The sequence below is a fragment of the Mercenaria mercenaria genome, chromosome 9 (genome assembly GCF_021730395.1).
Source record: "Mercenaria mercenaria strain notata chromosome 9, MADL_Memer_1, whole genome shotgun sequence".
Taxonomy (NCBI): domain Eukaryota; kingdom Metazoa; phylum Mollusca; class Bivalvia; order Venerida; family Veneridae; genus Mercenaria; species Mercenaria mercenaria.
The window spans coordinates 19,211,006-19,232,759 of record NC_069369.1 but is presented as its reverse complement, the minus strand read 5'-3'; the positions used below and the strand labels follow the sequence as shown (position 1 = coordinate 19,232,759).

The following is a 21,754-nucleotide window of genomic DNA, read 5'->3' as shown; positions in this document are numbered from 1 at the left end:
GGTCCCAACATACATATAGTTTTACCAGTGTCATGGCAAAACACTCATCCATCAATACAAAAAATTTAATTGCTTAAACATTCAGAAGACTTTCAGACAATTAATCAGCTACTAATTGAATACCATATTGACATCTCAAGTATTTACAGTGGGGGCATCAAACTGTAACAACTGGTAGAAACTATAGATTACCACTTTAGCCATGACTTACCTATTGGGTAGAGCAATTCTTTTAATGGCATAATGACACTCGTCAACTTTATTTGTGGCTTCAAACACAACGCCAAATCCTCCTTTACCTAATACTTCAATGTGATCAAAGTCTGAGGCATACCTACAGTAAAATCATACAAATGAATAAAGAATACTTGTTTGTTTCAATTTCAAGATCAAAATATCTTCCACTTCTGTAAATAGGGATGAGAACAATTCTATTTCTCTACAACGTATGATTTAAAATACAGTCGAACTTCGTTTGCTTGAACTTGACGGGACCGTCAAAATGTGTTCAAATTTCGCCAGTTTGAGCTTTCGAACAATTTATACTATATAGGGACTTTGCAACAACCTGATGATGAGTTCCAGCGAAGGGTGATTCATATATGAGCCTTGCCATGAGAAAATCAACATAGTGGCTTTGCGACCAGCATGGATCCAGACCAGCCTGCGCATCCGCGCAGTCTGGTCAGGATCCATGCTGTTCGCTAACAGTATCTCTAATACCAATAGGCTTTAAAAGCGAACAGCATGGAGCCTGACCAGACTGCGCGGATGCGCAGGCTGGTCTGGATCCATGCTGGTCGCAAAGCCACTATGTTGGTTTTCCCATGGCGCAGCTCATATTATTTGAGATTGAGCGAACAAAGTTCGACTGTAGTTCAAACAAAATTTAACAACGTATTCAAAGAATTTTATAGTTTGTCCCTGGCTAAAGAACTAAATTTATAAAACAAAGTTATAACATGTTACCAAGAAGTAAATTTAAATAAGGATTTTCATGACAAATATTTCTTTTCTTGAAAATAGTTTTAGCTAAAATGATCTGCATGTATACCCCTGATTTAAGGACAGTCACAGAAATGAAAACATTAAATTCTAAAACATTAAAAATGTCGCAGTTTGAAAGAAGATATAGACCAGCACAAGTGTAGGAATTTGGTCAATTTCAGAATGTGTTAGCAATACTATCATAAATGAGCCGTGCCATGAGAAAACCAACATAGTGGGATTGCGACCAGCATGGATGCGCAGGCTGGTCAGGATCCATGCTGTTCGCTTTCATATCTATTGCAGTTAGAGAATCTGTTAGTGAACAGCATGGATCCTGACCAGACTGCGCGGATGCGCAGGCTGGTCTGGATCCGTGCTGGTCGCAAACCCATTATGTTGGTTTTCTCATGGCGTGGCTCAAATAATGACCCATTTCTCAAAATGAATAAACAACTTACTGATCTGAAATGTTCAAGATCTCTATTTTTATCTTTCTGTTGCAGCTTATTTGAAGAAGTTTAGAATTATAAAATAATTAAAGTAATCAAAAAGTAACCATGGTTACAATGGTAAAGAAATTGTAATGCAATCTTCTTTAAAAACAGGAGTAATCTCAATGAAGTCAATCACATTTGAAAAGCAAAGTAATTGTAATTTAATCAGTTACATTCTTGTGTAATTACATGAAGGTCTGATATGAAATGTATCATCATCAAGTCATATTTACCTAAAAATGTGTAACATATATGAATGTCATATGTAACATATACAAGAAATATTGCAGAAAACTTTCTTTTGAAAACACCATTTGGTAGAAATGATCTGTGTATGGTTATTAACAGATCATTTGTAGTTTATATATTTACCTTGAAGTATACTCGTCTGAGTTCTGTCTGCTTGGTGGGTTACTGACATTCCCACTATCATTGTCCTTGACCTCTGAGGTATCTTGATGACTCAGCTGTTAAATAAACATTAAAGATAACAGGAGGGTCATGATGACCCTGGATCGCTCACCTGAGTAATATGAGCTACATGTTTCAAATGTCAAACTGATGTTAAAATATTAAGAAAGTCAGTAGGTCAAATTCATGGTCAATGAAATTCAGTTTTACGATCGGTGTGCAAGACTGTACATGTCATCCAAATTTCAAGGCTGTATCTTAAAAAACAAGAAAGTAGGTCAGCAGGTCAAGGTCACAGTCAAGTGACATCATATTACTTAGAGTCATCAGGTAATTATTATTAAACAGTCTTGGAAATAGGATCAAATAATTTTTTAAAGTATTTTTTCCTATATAACTCATATAATAATTAAGTGACCCCGGGGTGGGGCCTCTTTTAACCCCAGGGGCATAATTTGAACAATTCTGGTAGAGGACTACTAGGCAATGCATCAAACCAAATATCAAAAGCCTAGGTTGTGTGGTTTCAGACAAGAAGATTTTTAAAGTTTTTTCCTATATAAGTCTATATAAAACATGGGACCCCCAGGACTGGGCCTCTTTTCACCCCAGGGGTACAATTTGAATAATTCTGGTTGAGGACCATAAGACAATGCTACACACAAAATATCAAAGGTCTAAGTCTTAGGGTTTCAGACAAGAAGAGTTTTAAACTTTCTTCACTATATATGTATATGTAAAACTTGGGACCCCCGGGGCGGGGCCATATTTGATCCTAGGGGAATAATTTGAACAATCTTGGTAGAGGACCAATAGATGATGCTACATACCAAATATCAAAGCCCTAGGCCATGTGGTTTTGTACAAGAAGATTTTCAAAGTTTTCCCTATATAAATCTATAAAAACTATGTGACCCCCGGGGCGGGGCCATATTTGACCCTAGGGGATAATTTGAACAATCTTGGTAGAGGACCACTAGATGATGCTACACAACAGATATCAAAGCCCTAGGCCCTGTGATTTTGGACAAGAAGATTTTTAAAGTTTTTCCTTTCGGTTGCCATGGCAACCAGATTTCTGCACGGAATTCAATTCTTTGAACAATTATGAAAGGGGGCCACCCAAGGATTATTCCTGTGAAGTTTAGTGTAATTCTGCCCAGTAGTTTTCAAGAAGAAGATTTTTTTAGAAAATGTTGACGGACACACGACACACGACAGACATTGACCGGTCACAAAAGCTCACCATGAGCCTTTGGCTCAGGTGAGCTAAAAAGCAATTTAAAACAAGAGGGTCATGATGACCCTGAATCACTCACCTGAGTAATATGAGCCACATGTTTCAAATGGCAAACTGACACTAAAATATTAGAAAGTAGGTCAGTAGGTCACAGTCATGGTCACTGAAAGACAGTTTTAAGATTTATGTGCAAAACTGTACATGTCATCCAAATTTCAAGGCTGTAACAGTCTAGGTAATATGATCTGATAATTTTTGAAGTATTGTTTCCTATATAACTCTTAATTATAACAAATGACCCCCAGGGCAGGGCCTCTTTTCACCCCATGGGTATAATTTGAACAAACTTGTTAGAGATCCACCAGGCAATGTTACATACCAAATATCAAATGCCTAGACCTTGAACTTTCAGACAAGAAGATCTTTAATTTTTTCCTTAAGTCTATGTTAAACTTGGTACCCCCAGGGCAGGGCCTCTTTTCACCCTACGGACATAATTTGAACAATGCTGGTAGAAAAACACTAGGGAAGGCAACATACTTAATATCAAAAGCCTAGGCCTTGCAGTTTCAGGCAAGAAGATTTTTAAAGTTTTTTTTCCTATATAAGTCTATGTAAAACATGAGAACCCGCCAGGACAGGGCCTCTTTTCACCCCAGAGGGCAATATTTGAACAATTTTGGTAGAGGACCACAAGGCAATGCTACATGTACATACAAAATACCAAAGGCCTAGGTCATGTGGTTTTATACAAGAAGATTTTTAAAGTTTTTTACTATGTAAGTCTATGTAAAACTTGTGACCCCTGGGGCAGGGCCTCTTTTCACCCCAGGGGCACTATTTGAACAATCTTGATAGAGGACCATAAGATAATGTCACACGCCAAATATGAAGGCTCTACACCTTTCAGTTTTGGGCAAGAAGATTTTTAAAGTTTTTCCTTTCGGTTGCCATGGCAACCAGAGTTCTGCTTGGAATTTAATTCTTTGAATAATTTTCAAAGGGGACCACCCAAGGATCATTCCTGTGAAGTTTGGTGTAATTCTGTCCAGTGGTTTTCAAGATGAAGATTTTTCAGAAAATGTTGACGAACGACGGACATTGAGCAGTAACAAAAGCTCACCGTGAGCCTGGCCTTTGGCTCAGGTAAGCTAAAAAGCTACAAACGGAAAGCTGAATGTCAAACAGGCCTATGAAGGTCGTCTGAATGTCAGACGCCTTTGATATCATTTGAATACCAGAATGACCTGTGAAGGTCATTTAAATGTAAGACTGGCCAGTGAACGTCATATGAAAGTCAGACTGGCTTATCAAGGTCACTTCCTGATTACTAGTTCAGAATCTGTAGTTTAATCAACCCTGCTTAAAAAGGCTAAAGAACAGATAAAATCTAACGGTATTTTGCTTGTTTATCAGGATTTATTTTCACTGAATGACAAAATAATGAGATCCCCATGAGTTTGTCCAGTTAACAATTCCAATTTCAGTCTGGCATTTTTTTTGTATATTGTGAACCAAATGTTCAGAAGCATCTGAATTCTAGTCGTTTCCTACAAAACCCAAAAACATAAATGAGCCGTGCCATGAGAAAACCAACATAGTGGCTTTGCGACCAGCATGGATCCAGACCAGCCTGTGCATCCGCGCAGTCGAGTCAGGATTCATGCTGTTCGCTAACAGTTTCTCTAATTCCAATAGGCTTTGAAAGCGAACAGCATGGATCCTAACCAGACTGCGCGGATGCGCAGGCTGGTCTGGATCCATGCTGGTCGCAAAGCCACTATGTTGGTTTTCTCATGGCACGGCTCAAATATCAATGTGACTGAAAACATATCTAATGCAGTATATATTATATGTATGGCAAGATTGCACTAAAGGATTTCATTTACGTGCATTTAGGTATCAGACTGAGATTCTTTAAGCTTGCATAAATCTTGCCACACTAATTGCAACAACAACAAAAACAAGTCTAAATTAGTCTGGTAGTTTGACATGTAAGCAAAACATTTCAATTGTTATCACCTAAAACATAACATTTAATATTACTTAATAATTTATGTAGGAAGGTAATTTTGCAAATGAAATGAACATGAACTGTCTGTAAGACAGCCAATGCTCGACTATAAGAAGTGTTGTCCTAGAAGCAGGAATATTACCATAAATGTTAAAATATCTATAGAGTTTCAACCCAGTATCTGCATTAGTTTTGGAGACAGTAACTTACATGCAAAACTTTAACCAGAAGTTAACATAATTTTGCAAAATACATGTCAGAGTTATGGGACTTGATGCTATGACCTACTTTTACAGATCCAAAGAAACATGTGATGTTTCAATTCAATATTTGTACCAGTTATTGAGATAGTAACGTGTATGCAAAACTTTAACCAGGATTTTCTAAGTCCAAAAGGAGGCATAATTTGGCCAAAATGCAGGTCTGAGTTATTGGACTTTATGCTATCACCTAGTTTTATAACCCTGAAGACACATGTGAAGTTTTAATGCAATATCTGCAATAGTTTTGAAGTCCAAAAGGGGGCATAATTTGGCCAAAATACATGTTAGAGTTATGGAACTTGACCCAGTGAGGTTGGTAATTGACCAAAAAAAAAAAGAAACAAGAGGGTCATGATGACCCTGAATCGCTCACCTGAGTACTATGAGCCACACATTTATAATTTATAATGGCAAACTGATGCTAAAATATTAGAAAGTAGGTCAGTAGGTCACATTCATGGTCACTTAAAGTCAGTTATGAGTTTTAAGATCGGTGTGCAAAACTGAATTTCAAGGCTGTACCATAAAAACAAGAAAATAGGTTAGTAGGTCAAAGTCACAGTCAAGTGACACCTAATTGCTTGGGGTCATCAGGTAATTATAATTAAATAGTCAAGGAAATATGGTGTGATAATTTTTAAAGTTCTAATAATCCTTTATACCTTATACAACAAGTGACCCCCAGGACAGGGCCTCTTTTCACCCAGGGGCATAATTTGAACAATCTTGTTAGAGATCCACTAGGCAATGTTACATACCAAATATCAAAGGCCTAGGCCTTGAACATTCAGACAAGAAGATTTTTTTCCCTATATAAGTCTTTGTTAAATTTGGGACCACCAGGGCAGGGCCTCTTTTCACCCAAGGGGAATTATTTGAACAATTTTGGTAGAGGACCACAAGGCAATGCGACATACCAAATATCAAAAGGCTAGGCCTTGCAGTTTCAGGCAAGAAAACTTTTAAAAGTTTTTTCTTATTAAGTCTATGTAAAACTTGTGAACCCCGTGGCGGGGCCTCTTATCACCCCAGGGGCACAATTTGAACAATCTTCATACAGGACCATTAATGATGTCACATGCCAAATATCAAGGCTTTATGCCTTGCAGTTTTGGACAGAAAGATTTTTAACGTTTTTCCTTTTGGTTGCCATGGCAACCAGAGTTCTGCATGGAATTCAATTCTTTGAACAATTTTGAAAGGGGGCCACCCAACGATCATTCCTGTGAAGTTTGGTGTAATTCTGCCCAGTGGTTTTCAAGAAGAAGATGTTTTTAGAAAATGTCGACAGACGCATGATGCACACTGCACGACGGACATTGAGCGGTCACAGAACTCACCATGAGCCTATGGCTCAGGTGAGCTAAAAATAAGTATCAAAGCTATATGCCTTTAAATGACAGCTTTATGTACTTGCATGCAAAACTTTAAGCAAGGTGTGACGCCGATGCCAGGATGAGTAGAATAGTTGGTGCTATCCTTCCAATAGTCATGCTAAAAACAAGAAGGCCCTGAAGGCCCTGTATCACTCACCTGACCTACTTCTTAACTCAGATAACCCTGTACCAAATATAGTCTTGATTTCATGAAAACAAACATTCTGACCATGTTTAAAGTAGATCAGGAAGATCATGAACCAAGTCTTTCAATGACCTGACCTTGTAAACTAGTTCTTTATCCAATAAAAGGGGAAATTTGAAGATAAATTCAAAAGTTCGATATATTTTGCAAAGTAAAAATATCCTATTACCACCCTCTGAAATCTTTAGTAATGAGTAAGGTAAGGACTTGCTTGGTTGAGTCAATCCATGGAACAAGTCTCAACAAACAATAAAAATTCCTTTTCACTTTATGTTAACAATAGGGCCATAATGGCCCTATATCGCTCACCTGTTATCATTGCACTTAAGGACAAGAAGTTGAAGAAATTTAACCAAAAATAAAAATAAAATCAAGTTACCGTTGGGGCGGGGTCAATTTTGACCCCAGGTGTCATGATTAAAACACATTTGTAGAGGTCCACTAGGCAATGCTACATGTGAAATATCTGAGCTCTAGGTCTTCTGGTTTATTTTTAGAAAATTTTTGAAGATTTCCTATGTAAAATCAAGTGACCCCTGGGGCGGGGTCAATTTTGACCCCAGGGGTCATGATTTGAACAAATTTTGTAGAGGTCCACTAGGCAATGCTACATGTGAAATATCTAAGCACTAGGCCTTCCGGTTTATTTTTAGAAAATTTTGAAGATTTTTCTATGTACAATCAAGTAACCCCATGGGGCGGGGTCAACTTGACCCCGGAGGTCATGATTTGAATAAATTTTGTAGAAGTCTACTAGGCAATGCTACATGTCAAATATCTAAGATCTAGGCCTTCTGGTTTATTTTTAGAAATTTTTTAAAGATTTTCCTATGTAAAATCAAGTGACCCCTGGGGCGGGGTCAATTTTGACCCCAGGGGTCATGATTTGAACAAATTTTGTAGAGGTCCACTAGGCAATGCTACATGTGAAATATCTAAGCACTAGGCCTTCCGGTTTATTTTTAGAAAATTTTGAAGATTTTTCTATGTACAATCAAGTAACCCCATGGGGCGGGGTCAACTTGACCCCGGAGGTCATGATTTGAATAAATTTTGTAGAAGTCTACTAGGCAATGCTACATGTCAAATATCTAAGATCTAGGCCTTCTGGTTTATTTTTAGAATTTTTTTAAAGATTTTCCTATGTAAAATCAAGTGACCCCTCGGGCAGGGTCATTTTGATCCCAGGGATCATGATTTGAACAAATTTTGTAGAGGTCCACTAGGCAATGCTACATGTGAAATATCTAAGTTCTAGGCCTTCTGGTTTATTTTAAGAAATTTCCTGAAGATTTTCCTATATAAAATAAAGTGATCCATGGGGCGAGTTCAATTTTGACCACTGGGGTCATGATTTGAAAAAATTTTGTAGAGGTCGACTAGGCAATGCTACATGTGAAATATCTAAGCTCTAGGCCTTCTGGTTTATTTTTTAAAAAAAATTGAAGATTTTCCTATGTAAAATCAAGTGACCCCTGGGGCGGGGTCAATTTTGACCGCGGGGTTATGATTTGAACAACTTTAGTAGAGGTCCACTAGGCAATGCTACATGTCAAATATCTAAGCTTTAGGGCTTCTGGTTTTTGAGAAGAAGATTTTTTAAGATTTTCCTATGTAAAATCAAATGACCCCTGGGGCGGGGTCAATTTTGACCCAGGGGTCATGATTTGAACAAACTTGGTAGAGGTCCACTAGGCAATGCTACATGTCAAATATCTAAGCTTTAGGGCTTCTGGTTTTTGAGAAGAAGATTTTTAAGATTTTCTATGTAAAATCAAATGACCCCTGGGGCAGGGTCAATTTTGACCCCGGGGTCATGATTTGAAAAAAACTTGGTAGAGGTCCACTAGGCAATGCTTCACACCAAATATCTAAGCTCTAGGGCTTCTGGTTTTTGAGAAGAAGATTTTTAAAGTTTTTCCTTTCGGTTGCCATGGCAACCAGAGTTCTGCATGGAATTCAATTCTTTGAACAATTTTGAAAGGGGGCCAACCAAGGATCATTCCTGTGAAGTTTGGTGTAATTCTGCCCAGTGGTTTTCAAGAAGATTTTTTTAGAAATTGTTGACGGACGACGGACTACGCACGACAGACGACGGACATCAAGCGGTCACAATAGCTCACCTTGTCACTTCGTGACAGGTGAGCTAAAAACTTGAAATCCACACATTCCTATCCCCAAGAAACAGTCTTTCTGCCAAAGTGATAACATTTCATTCCCACAAAATTAAATGATTTCACAGTAGCTGGAGAAGGCGAATCAAACAGTAACAAATTACTCTTAGAAATAAAGACTAGAACAGAGCTGACAGAATAGCTGAGATCCTATCCAGACAGAGCTGTTTGTGTTAAAAGAGTCAAAGACATTAAACTTACCTGACTAGAACTAAAGCTTTGAGTCAGAACCTCGTGAGCTTTACGAACTCTTGTTAGGATAACATGTACAATAACTGATGTCAATATGCTGATAGCTATCACTTCTTTCCTGCAAATAAAATAAATACAGAAAAATAGTTCCTAGAGCTGCTAAAGAATGTACACTTGTAATGAAGACAGTTTTAAAGGAAATGTTGTAAGGAGAGTTTTAATTCTGACAGCATTTTTTCCCCAACAAATCAGAATAACTGGAAAAATCTTGGTAAAGGTTGACTAAAAAACATCTGCATGAAATTATTATAAAATCTGGCATGCAGTTTCTGACAGCAAGAAGTTTCCACTATATACATAATATTAGGTGAAAATGAACACACTCTCTGGCAGCCATGTTATAGATGATAATCTAATAACTTGAATTATTTTGGCAGAGCGTGTCAAAGTTGTTTTTTCTAATATGAAATTATTTTAAAATTAAACAGTTTAGGAGATGTTGTTCTTATATTTTTCTATTTTAAGGCCTAGGGCCCTATATACAATCATGCAGATCCTTTTGAATAACTTTTGAAAAGGACCACCCAAGGAACATTAAGGTCAAGTTTCATCACCTTACAACTCCTGGTTTCAGAGGAAAATTTGTTTAAAGAAAATGTTGACGCCAACAAATGGACATAGAGTGATCCCTTTACCTCACCTTGAGCATGAGCTTAAATTCTACTCCTTAAAGATCAAAAGAGCCGCACCATGAGAAAAACAACATAGTGCATTTGCGACCAGCATGGATCCAGACCAGCCTGCGCATCTGTGCAGTCTGGTCAGGATCCATGCTGTCTGCTAATGTTTTTCTAATTGCAATGGGCTTTGAAAGTGAACAGCATGGACCCACACCTGACTGCGAGGATGCGCAGGCTGGTCTGGATCCATGCTGGTCGCAAACGCACTATGTTGGTTTTCTCATGGTGGGGCTCAAATATTCATGCTCAAATATTAGCCACAGTACTATACTATCCCTTCATCTGCTTCATATTTTATATATATTAACCTCTGGCTGAAGCCATCCCTCTGATATAATCAACTGCAATATTTAATGTAAAATGTGCAATGTTGGCATTCTCCAAGAAAGCTTTTGCATGTATCAAATTACATTGGCATCTTCTTGATAAAGATTTCACACATATTGTTTGTGAGTGAAGGAATTGCTCTAGAGTGCTCAAGGAATATTCTGATGATATTTGTAAGTGGTCTTAAACTTTATTTACAATAGTGGCATACCACCAGTTCCACAGAGTTACAGGCACAGCAAGGACATCATCATACATGGTAGATTCGTGCGGCTGGTGCCCATCTGACATGTTGTCTGGAAGTTCACCATCCTCAGTGACGGGAACCGGTAGCATAAACTCAGGGTACAAATAGAATCCGTTATCTGGCAAGAAATGCAGAATAATGTAATTTATTGCCAAAATTGATGTTTTACACGGTCAACGTTCAAGCTACACTTGGTAATTATGTCCATTAACATACATAAAAATGACATAATAACTTAAATTTACTAGCACTAGATTTAAAATGTGATAAATATGAGATGCATTTTTATTTAACATTAAGTATCAACACTTTGATAATATACACCTTTTCTTTAAAAATTAACCTCCTTCAATACAACTGCAATAATATATTTTACTGTCATTTCCATAGCAAACAAGCTGTATCTAAGAGCTTTAAATAGCCAAATGTACGTTTTACCTTACAGTGTAAGTTAAACTTACCAAATGGGTAGTTTTCATGCCAAATTACAAGAGCATTGTCTCCCTCCTGGCACCGATCCATGTCTGTGTATCCAGGCTCAGCCGTTATCTGTGGTCGTTCATTGTTCATTGATGGTGTGCGCCACTGGGCTAAATAATCAATAAATTCAAATCAAATAAGAAACAGTAACTATTGGTTACATATTTTTGTACTTATAAGAGTTAACTGTATTTTGTCAAGTATATCTTTGGTAAACAAGAAAATATACCATTCTCTCAACTTTCATTTACAAAACCTCAACTACAACATATGGACACCTACATAACATGTTTCCAAATGTCTTACAATTATGAAGGAAGGTAAACAGCTTTATGTAGGGGCAAAATCATAAGGACACATATGGTTGTTATTCCAGGTCTGTCTTTTTCAAAACAGGTGTATTAAAATAGCAGGAATAGTTTTCTTGGAACAGTAAGAATTATACTGATCAAAACTGTACTTCTTATCTGTTAACCCTACAAGTTCTGAAAGACGCTTGTGTTTAGCATTATTATAAATTCCAACACGACCAGCAAATAACCTACATACATGCAGAGCAAAATCTATCTTGGGTTATTCTGCAATAAACCACTCGCGTGCAATGACGTCATCCGATCCAGTTGCGTAGCACTGATGTAAAAAGTAGTTACCATTTTTTAACACTGTTGATACTAATATGTCGTGTTAGAATCGAACCTTCGTGATATATTCTTACGCATAAGAACTCAAAACACGGGTTATTCTATGATAAACCACGTTTGGGAACTTATTATTTCTTAAATATTTGATTTGCTGACAATATATGTACATTGAAAAATAAGAAATGTTTGTGATTTATTTACACTATATTCAACAAATCTTAGTGAAAGTGCCATTCTTATTAGTAGTCTGATCTGTTTCATTACTTGTTCATTATGTGAACCAGTCCATCCAACTTTTAGGTTAAACAAAATATCTGATTCAAAGTAATTCAAGAAAACTGTTATTACCTGTATTTAGATACGGTTTCCAAGCAACCCGAGGTATATTGATACTATCTCTCTGGCAGGTACCCGGAGGTTGATCACGCTGGAATTTCTCTGAAGCTTCAGACATGCGATCCTGCATCTGTGCAGATGGCTGAACATACAACTGCTTTTCATGCATACCTGTGCAATAAGGTAGAACATTCTCATAAATACTGCAGTTAATACATACCGTACATATATGCTTGTCAAGATATGCTTGATAGTTAAATTAAGAGATCACTTCCATCTTATCTTAAAACAGGCTTTAAAATTTGTTTTTAGTATTTTCATAAATAATAACAATCGATCATCAAATGATCATTGGATGACTTGTAAATTAATCTGAAAATAAACAGTTTTGTAAGCACAAATGATATGACCTTTAACCTGTCAAAGACACGTTTTCTAGATGTAATGTCTTTAACGCAGTGGGACTGAAGGGCACTTAATTTAGTGTATAACTGTATTAAGAGCTTACCAACATAGAGAAGTGGTGGATGTATGGGTTGTTCTCCAGGCTCAAAGCTCGACAGGGCTGGAATATTGTTGTTACCAAACATATCTACCTGCCGCAGCTCTCCCTTGAACAACAGCCATACATTGGATACTGGACTCTTAAACTGTAATACAAAAACACATTATAATCTAACAGTTGTGCACTAGATCCTCAACTCTGAAAGAAAACTGTCACTGTACTTTGGAAAAATAAAGTATCCCTTAAAATGTAGTTAAAAATCTGAATTATTTGACAGTCTATATAAACTGTAACATACAAAATGAGCTGTCTAAGGACAGTCCCCCCTCCGTCAACTTTTTAGACCCATCCACATTATTCTAGTTAACATTCAAAAGCCCTACATACGTTAATTTTTTTAAAAGTGTCAGTCAGAGATACTGGACCAGGTTCTGAATGTCCATTTCCCCATGCCAAGACTTGTAAAAATAGTCTAAGAAACCTTACATGCAAAACTTTTGTAACACAGACATTCATACCAATAAAAGGGTGACAACAAAGCGCTCATATTTGAAAAATTTCAAGTTGTCAAGCTCAAAACCACCTTACCTTATACTGCCAGGAGACAGCCTGCATGTTGTCAGGGCTCACACCTACTATCATTCCCTCAGGAACCACTATCTTTACTGAGCTTGAAAATTTCTCCATATCATCTATTGGATCTGGCTCTTCATCTATATCACAAAGTTTAACCTTTAGCCTGCTAAATTTCTAAAATGGACTGGTCTATCATTCAGTCTGGGCAGTACCACTTATGATTTAAAGGGGTGTTCACTGAAAATTTACTGACTGAATAGCAAACAGTGCAGACCATGATCAGCCTGCATGGATATTACAACTCAATTGATAATTACGACAAATTATTTCAAAATACAATTTAGTGTAACAAACATTATAATATCTGAATAATGAATTGTACACAACATGTTGGCATTTAACTACTCTTTTCTCTTACTGAACATATGGGCAAGGATTTGAATCCAATTTCTGGACAATTATCTAACACAGATGAACCCTCATATTTATTTTATACATAATTCATTTTAGGTCGATTGTGACGGAAGTTCTACAACTTATATTAATCACTCTCTACACTTCATTCCTGATAGAATCCATCGCCTTGAGGGTATGATAGAAGAGGCCAGTTTCCCTTTTAATGCTGAGCGCCAAGCAAGGGAGCTACTGGAGACTCATAAAACCCTTTATTCTAAAGTCTGACCTTCATCTTCAAACTAAGATCTCCATCAGTCTAATGCCAGATGCATCATCATAATTTTGCAAATTCATCTGCATTAATTTATTTTCAATATAAGGCAAATTAAGCTTTGGAATAAAATACGACTTACATCTCTGTGACTGTCTGAACTTGTGACCTTCATTTTCAAGCTAGTGCATTTGTTTAGGACTATATACTTAATAACTCATCTATATGCCGTTCCTATATACCCTATATACTCACTGCGACTTTTCTTGACTGATAACAATTCTATGAATATATATTGTATCTATTTATAATAAAGTCAAGACTAACTACTGAAAGTGTTACTTTAACAATGTACTCACCTTCTAAATCACAAGTGACTATATCAGCTTCGTCTTCCATATTGTCATGGTGACTAGAGATGACCTGCTTTTGACCTTTTATATATGTTAGTTCATGCTCCCCAACACTAAAATTCCACCTGTTAAAAACAATATGACAACTATGATTGTTGTTTGATGATTTTTATGGGCAGCTGAGGTTAAAGCACATTTGAGCCATGCCATGGGAAAACCAACATAGTGCGTTTGCGACCAGCATGGATCCACACCAGCCTGCGCATTCGCTCAGTCTGGTCAGGATCCACGCTGTTCGCTTTTAAAGTCTATGGGAATTACAGAAACCGTTAGCGAACAGCATGGATCCTGACCAGACTGCGCGGATGCGCAGGCTGGTCTGGATCCATGCTGGTCGCAAACCCACTATGTTGGTTTTCTCATGGCACGGCTCATTTAACGTCATAGACACAACATTCACAGTACTCATACAGCATAGAATAATTTAATAGCCTGTCATATATTTATCAAACCTACAGATTATAATAATAGCTTTAAATTTACAGTCAGGAGTATATTCATACTTTTCCTTGTCTAAAACTGAGATTAGAAATATAACTTTTGAAAAACCTTCTCAAGAAAAAATCTGACTGCAACACGCTACTTTAACCTTTGTGTAAAGACACAGCTTTTTCTGAAGCAGTCAGAAAAAAAGTTTGCCTACGTGTGGCTCAAAAATGCTGTGAACTTTCTTCATAAACTATCTCAATAATAAACCCAACTTTAAAAACGTAACTTGAAGACAAGTGTTTGTTGCCAGTAAATACACTTACTTCTCTGAACCTGACCGAGAATCGACTGCCCTAACAGTTTGTGTTTGTCTGTTGACAACCAACAAATCTTCCTCATTCATAACTTGTTCACCAAATGTCCGACATCCCTTTACACCACATGCATATCTTACCTGAAATATATATTTTCAATAATACTAAATTCAAGACCTGCTTTCTTCTAAAATTATCATCTTCACATTGTAGAACAGTTTATCAAATGCTTGTCCACTTGACGTGTCTAGTAAAACTGTATCTATTCTTGCAAAAAGTAACTTTCCAAGAATTGAAGAATGTATTTCTATGGTATTAAAGTCTTTAGTGAGGCTACTGGTCTGACAGTGTAGATGCGAACGACAAGAAGAAGAAGAAAGTCTTTAGTAAAAGGCTGTCAAACATCTGTTTCCCCCTTCAATCCAGTTATTCAGCAAAGCAAATTCATAACAAGAGGACCATGATGGTCCTGAATCGCTCACCTATCTCCACATGACCCAGTGTTCAACTGAGTATGACATCGTTATTTCTATTATTTGACATAGTGACCTAGTTTTTGAGCACATGTGACCTAGATATCATCAAGATAAAAATTCTGACCAATTTTCATGAAGATCCATTGAAAAATATGGCCTCTAGAGAGGTCACAAGGTTTTTCTATTATTCAACCTAATGACCTAGTTTTTGAAGGCACGTGACCCACTTTTAAACTTGACCTAGATATCATCAAGGTGAACATTCTCACCAATTTTCATGAAGATCTCGTGAAAAATATGGCTCTAGAGAGGTCACAAGGTTTTTCTATTTTTCAACCTACTGACCTAGTTTTTGACCGCACATGACCCAATTACGAACTGACCTAGATATCATCAAGCTGAACATTCTCACCAATTTTCATGAAGATGCATTGAGAAATATGGCCTCTAGAGAGGTCACAAGGTTTTTCTATTTTTAGACCTTATGACCTAGTTTTTGACCCCACGTGACCCAGTTTCGAACTTGACCTAGATATCATCAAGATGAACATTCTGACCAATATTCATGAAGATCTCATGAAAAATATGGCCTCTAGAGAGGTCACAAGGTTTTTCTATTTTTAGATCTACTGACCTAGTTTTGATGGCACGTGACCCAGTTTCGAACTTGACCTAGATATCTTCAAGGTAAACATTCTGACCAATATTCATGAAGACCATTGAAAAAATATCGCCTCTAGAGAGGTCACAAGGTTTTCCTATTTTTAGACCTACTGACCTAGTTTTTGACCGCACATGTACCCAGTTTCGAACCTGACCTAGATATCATCAAGGTGAATATTCTGACTAATTTTCATGAAGATCCATTGAGAAATATGGCCACTAGAGAGGTAACAAGGTTTTTCTATTTTTAGATCTACTGACCTAGTTTTTGAACCCACATGACCCAGTTTCGAACTTGACCTAGATATCATCAAGGTGAACATTCTGACCAATATTCATGAAGATCTCATGAAAAATATGGCCTCTAGAGAGGTCACAAGGTTTTTCTATTTTTAGATCTATGACCTAGTTTTTAACCCCACGTGACCCAGTTTCGAACTTGACCTAGATATCATCAAGATGAACATTCTGACCAATTTTCATGAAGATGCATTGAGAAATATGGCCTCTAGAGAGGTCACAAGGTTTTTCTATTTTAAACCTTATGACCTAGTTTTTGACCCCACGTGACCCAGTTTCGAACTTGGCCTAGATATCATCAAGGTGAACATTCTGACCAATATTCATGAAGATCTCATGAAAAATATGGCCTCTAGAGAGGTCACAAGGTTTTTCTATTTTTACATCTACTGACCTAGTTTTTAACCCACGTGACCAGTTTCGAACTTGACCTAGATATCTTCAAGGTAAACATTCTGACCAATTTTCATGAAGATCCATTGAAAAATATCGCCTCTAGAGAGGTCACAAGGTTTTCCTATTTTTAGACCTACTGACCTAGTTTTTGACCGCACATGACCCAGTTTCGAACCTGACCTAGATATCATCAAGGTGAACATTCTGACTAATTTTCATGAAGATCCATTGAGAAATATGGCCACTAGAGAGGTAACAAGGTTTTTCTATTTTTAGATCTACTGACCTAGTTTTTGACCCCACATGACCCAGTTTCGAACTTGACCTAGATATCATCAAGGTGAACATTCTGACCAATATTCATGAAGATCTCATGAAAAATATGGCCTCTAGAGAGGTCACAAGGTTTTTCTATTTTTAGATCTACTGACCTAGTTTTTAACCCCACATGACCCAGTTTCGAACTTGACCTAGATATCATCAAGATGAAGATTCTGACCAATTTTCATGAAGATGCATTGAGAAATATGGCCTCTAGAGAGGTCACAAGGTTTTTCTATTTTTAGACCTTATGACCTAGTTTTTGACCCTACGTGACCCAGTTTCGAACTTGACCTAGATATCATCAAGGTGAACATTCTGACCAATATTCATGAAGATCTCATGAAAAATATGGCCTCTAGAGAGGTCACAAGGTTTTTCTATTTTTAGACCTACTGACCTAGTGTTTGACCCCACGTGACCCAGTTTCGAACTTGACCTAGATATCATCAAGGTGAACATTCTAACCAATTTTCATGAAGATCTTGTGAAATATATGGCCTCTAGAGAGGTCACAAGGTTTTTCTATTTTTAGACCTACTGACCTAGTTTTTGATGGCACGTGACCCAGTTTCGAACTTGACCTAGATATCATCAAGATGAACATTCTGACCAACTTTCATAAAGATCCCATGAAAAATGTGACCTCTAGAGTGGTCACAAGCAAAAGTTTACGGACGCACGCACGGACGGACGCACGGACGGACGACGGACACCGCGCGATCACAAAAGCTCACCTTGTCACTTTGTGACAGGTGAGCTAAAAATGATACTTGCTGACCAAATGGCAATATATGACAAAATTTTGTGGATAATCAAAGTAGCTTTGTAAGCTTCATCAAGGGGATACATTAATTACACTACCAAAGTTACAGTCTTCATCATTCAAACTCTTAGGCAAAAATCATAATTAATTAAGCTTGCAGTATTTGATTGTTTCCTATGCTTTGTATGTCCTAAGGTTTACAGATTTCCCTTTATCCTCTAATTTAGTTTGTTCATATCTTGATTTTCTCCACTAAATGGAAATGTTAACTGAAAAGATCCAGTCTTTTACATTTTACCTGTCCTGTGTGTGGATCTAGGCCATATGTGACTAAATCTTTGCCTCCTATCATCATGGTATTATCAGCAAGCTTGAATGTGGAGCTCAGCAAGGTGTCGGCAGATAACGGTACAGCCTCTATGCTCTCCCCATCATAACGATACAGACCTCCGTTCAACGATGGAATGTACCTTGTGGGTACTCCCTCATGCATTATCTGAATACAAGAGTTTGTGTGAGTTCTCAGTCATATTCTATATAATTACTTTTTCTCAATGAATCAGAAAAACAAGAAACGCGGCAATGCCACGAAACCAGGTTTTCAACACTTTTCATAAGAATAACAAGAGCGCCGCCAAGCGGGGCTATATACGCCTGAAGGTTTACATCATAGGATGGGAGCAAAATTTTAAGAACTTGACTGTTGTAGCCCCAAAGGACTGGAACAACAAAAGGAAAACTTCATAAAACAAAGCTAAGTCCACAAAAAAAATATTCAAAGTCTACAAAAAAATCCTTATCAGGTACAGGTATGCAAAAATACACCTTAAAATTGGAGGTACCATCCATGATGTACCACAGAAAAGTGGTCTCGGTTTTTCCCTACTGCCAATAATAAAAAAGTTTCAAAATAAGCTATTTATAGTAACATAAAAGGGAAGTAATAAAAAAAAATTATTGTAAGTACAAACAAGAGGACCATGATGGTCCTGAATCGCTCACCTCTTCCCACATGACCCAGTTTTAAGTATGACGTCGTTTTTTCTATTATTTGACATAGTGACCTAGTTTTTGAGCTCATGTGACCCAGTTTTGAACCTGACCTGAATATTATCAAGATAAAAATTCTGACCAATTTTCATGAAAATCCATTGAAAAATATGGTCTCTAGAGAGGTCACAAGGTTTTTCTATTATTTGACCTATTGACCTAGTTTTCGAAGGTACGTGACCCTGTTTTGAACTTTACCTAGATATCATCAAGGTGAACATTGTCACTAATTTTCATGAAGATCTCATGAAAAATATGGCCTCTAGAGAGGTCATAAGGTTTTTCTATTTTTATACCTACTGGCCTAGGTATTGACCACACGTGACCCAGTTTTGAAATGGACCTAGATATCATCAAGGTGAACATTCAGATCAATTTTCATGAAGATCCATTGAAAAATATGGCCTCTAGAGAAGTCAAAAGATTTTAATAATTTTAGACCTACTGACCTAGTTTTTGACCGCAGTTGACCCAGTTTCAAACTTGACCTAGATATCATCAAGATGAACATTCTGACCAACTTTCATACAGATCCCATGAAAAATATGGCCTCTAGAGAGGTCACAAGGTTTTTTTATTATTTGACCTACTGACCTAGTTTTTTAAGGCACCTGACCCAGTTTCAAATTTGACCTAGATATCATCAAGGTGAACATTCTGACCAACTTTTATGGAGATCCATTCACAAGTATGGCCTCTAGAGAGGTCACAAGGTTTTTCTATTTTTAGACCTACTGACCTAGTTTTTGACCGCACATGACCCTGTTTCAAACTTGACCTAGATATCATTAAGATGAACATTCAGACCAATTTTCATACAGATCCCATGAAAAATATGGCCTTTAGAGAGGTCACAAGGTTTTTCTATTATTTGACCTACTGACCTAGTTTTTGAAGGCACATGACCCAATTTCAAACTTGACCTAGATATCATCAAGATGAACATTCAGACCAACTTTCATACAGATCCCATAAAAAATATGGCCTCTAGAGAGGTCACAAGGTTTTTCTATTATTTGACCTACTGACCTAGTTTTTGATGGCACATGACCCAGTTTCGAACCTGACCTAGATATCATCAAGATGAACGTTCTGACCAATTTTCATGAAGATTTTGTGAAATATATGGCCTCTAGAGAGGTCACAAGGTTTTTCTATTTTTAGATCTACTGACCTAGTTTTTGAAGGCATGTGACTCAGTTTCAAACTTGACCTAGATATCATCAAGGTGAACATTCTGACCAATTTATATGAAGATCTTGTGAAATATATGGCCTCTAGAGAGGTCACAAGGTTTTTCTATTTTTAGACCTACTGACCTAGTTTTTGATGGCACATGACCCAGTTTCAAACTTGACCTAGATATCATCAAGATGAACATTCTGACCAACTTTCATAAAGATCCCATGAAAAATGTGACCTCTAGAGTGGTCACAAGCAAAAGTTTACAGACGGACGCACGCACAGACGGACGGACGACGGACATCGCGCGATCACAAAAGCTCACCTTGTCACTTTGTGACAGGTGAGCTAAAAAGAGATCTGCCAAATAAAAACAAGAGCACTGCAAAGCAAAGTCATATATGACCTTTGACCCTTAAGTGTGACCTTGACCTTGAAGCGAGTCATCCGGAACATGTGCTCTGCACATCGTTGCAATGTGGTGAAAATTTCTGCCAACTTTCTTTGAAATCCTTCCAGCAGTTTCAAGCGGACATGAAACAAACTGATATGACTTTTGACCCCTAAGTGTGACCTTGACCTTGAAGCAAATCATCCAGAACATGCGCTCTTCAAGTCGTCTTGGTGTGGTGAACATTTGTGTCAAGTTTCTTTGAAATCCTTCAAGGGGTTCAAGAGTTACAATGCGGACACGAAACAAACTGATATGACCTTTGACTCCTAAGTGTGACCTTGACCTTGAAGCGAGACATCCAAAACATGCGCTCTGCACATTGTCTCGGTGTGGTGAACATTTGTGTAAAGTTTCCTTGAAATCCTTCAAGGGGTTACAGTGTTACAGAGCGGACACGAAATTGCTAACGGACAGACGGACGGACAGACGGACACCAGCGTCATAACATAATAAGTCCCTTCGGGCGTATAAAAACGTATACTGAATCACAGTGCACCACTTTAAAGCACAACCCTAACACTAACCTAACCCTATTTTTAGTAACAATGACCTTGACCTTGATCCCAGAAACCCCAAAATCAATCCCAAGCTACAACTTTATATACGTTTTCTATACACCAAGTTTCATCATGATAGCTCATTACTAAGTTAAGCTATTGACCGGAAACCCTTTTTCTATTTTAAGTAACAGTGACCTTGACCTTGACCCCAGAAACCCCAAAATCAATCCCAGCCTTTGTCTTGATATAAGCTACATACATACCAAGATTTATTCAAATATCTTTACCGAAACAAAAGTAATTGACCGGAAACCCCAGTTTGATGCCGCTGTCCGCCCGCCCGCCCGACCAACGACATACCCCAATCTAATAACTCGTTGAAAACCTGGTTAAAAAACATTCAAAACATGCAGACTTATGCTACCAACTCACTGACATTATATTTCTTGGGTTCCTTATGACATAAGTTATGTGCATGCAATAATATAAATATATTGAAAATATGCAGACACTGTAAGAATATAATGCAAATCATTTTATAGATGGCTGCTGGCTGTTTGTAAGTACATGTATCTTTTTACCTAAAACAAATATAACCTACATATACAAGAG

General features: G+C 37.4%; 1 protein-coding gene across 2 annotated transcripts in view; it reads right to left on the bottom strand.

Annotated features, from left to right (window-relative positions):
• LOC123546001 (eukaryotic translation initiation factor 2-alpha kinase-like) overlaps positions 1 to 21,754 on the bottom strand; it is a 39,318-nt gene that overhangs the window by 9,483 nt on the left and 8,081 nt on the right. For both annotated transcript variants that reach the window (XM_053550936.1, XM_053550937.1), the window contains exons 3-13: positions 18,255 to 18,452; positions 15,044 to 15,174; positions 14,238 to 14,356; positions 13,224 to 13,348; positions 12,639 to 12,780; positions 12,143 to 12,301; positions 11,135 to 11,263; positions 10,638 to 10,791; positions 9,369 to 9,477; positions 1,857 to 1,951; positions 212 to 334 (exon numbers count right to left, since the gene is read on the bottom strand). In XM_053550936.1, the coding sequence (XP_053406911.1) occupies positions 212 to 334; positions 1,857 to 1,951; positions 9,369 to 9,477; positions 10,638 to 10,791; positions 11,135 to 11,263; positions 12,143 to 12,301; positions 12,639 to 12,780; positions 13,224 to 13,348; positions 14,238 to 14,356; positions 15,044 to 15,174; positions 18,255 to 18,452 (1,484 nt within the window). The remainder of the gene's footprint in view (positions 1 to 211; positions 335 to 1,856; positions 1,952 to 9,368; positions 9,478 to 10,637; positions 10,792 to 11,134; positions 11,264 to 12,142; positions 12,302 to 12,638; positions 12,781 to 13,223; positions 13,349 to 14,237; positions 14,357 to 15,043; positions 15,175 to 18,254; positions 18,453 to 21,754) is intronic.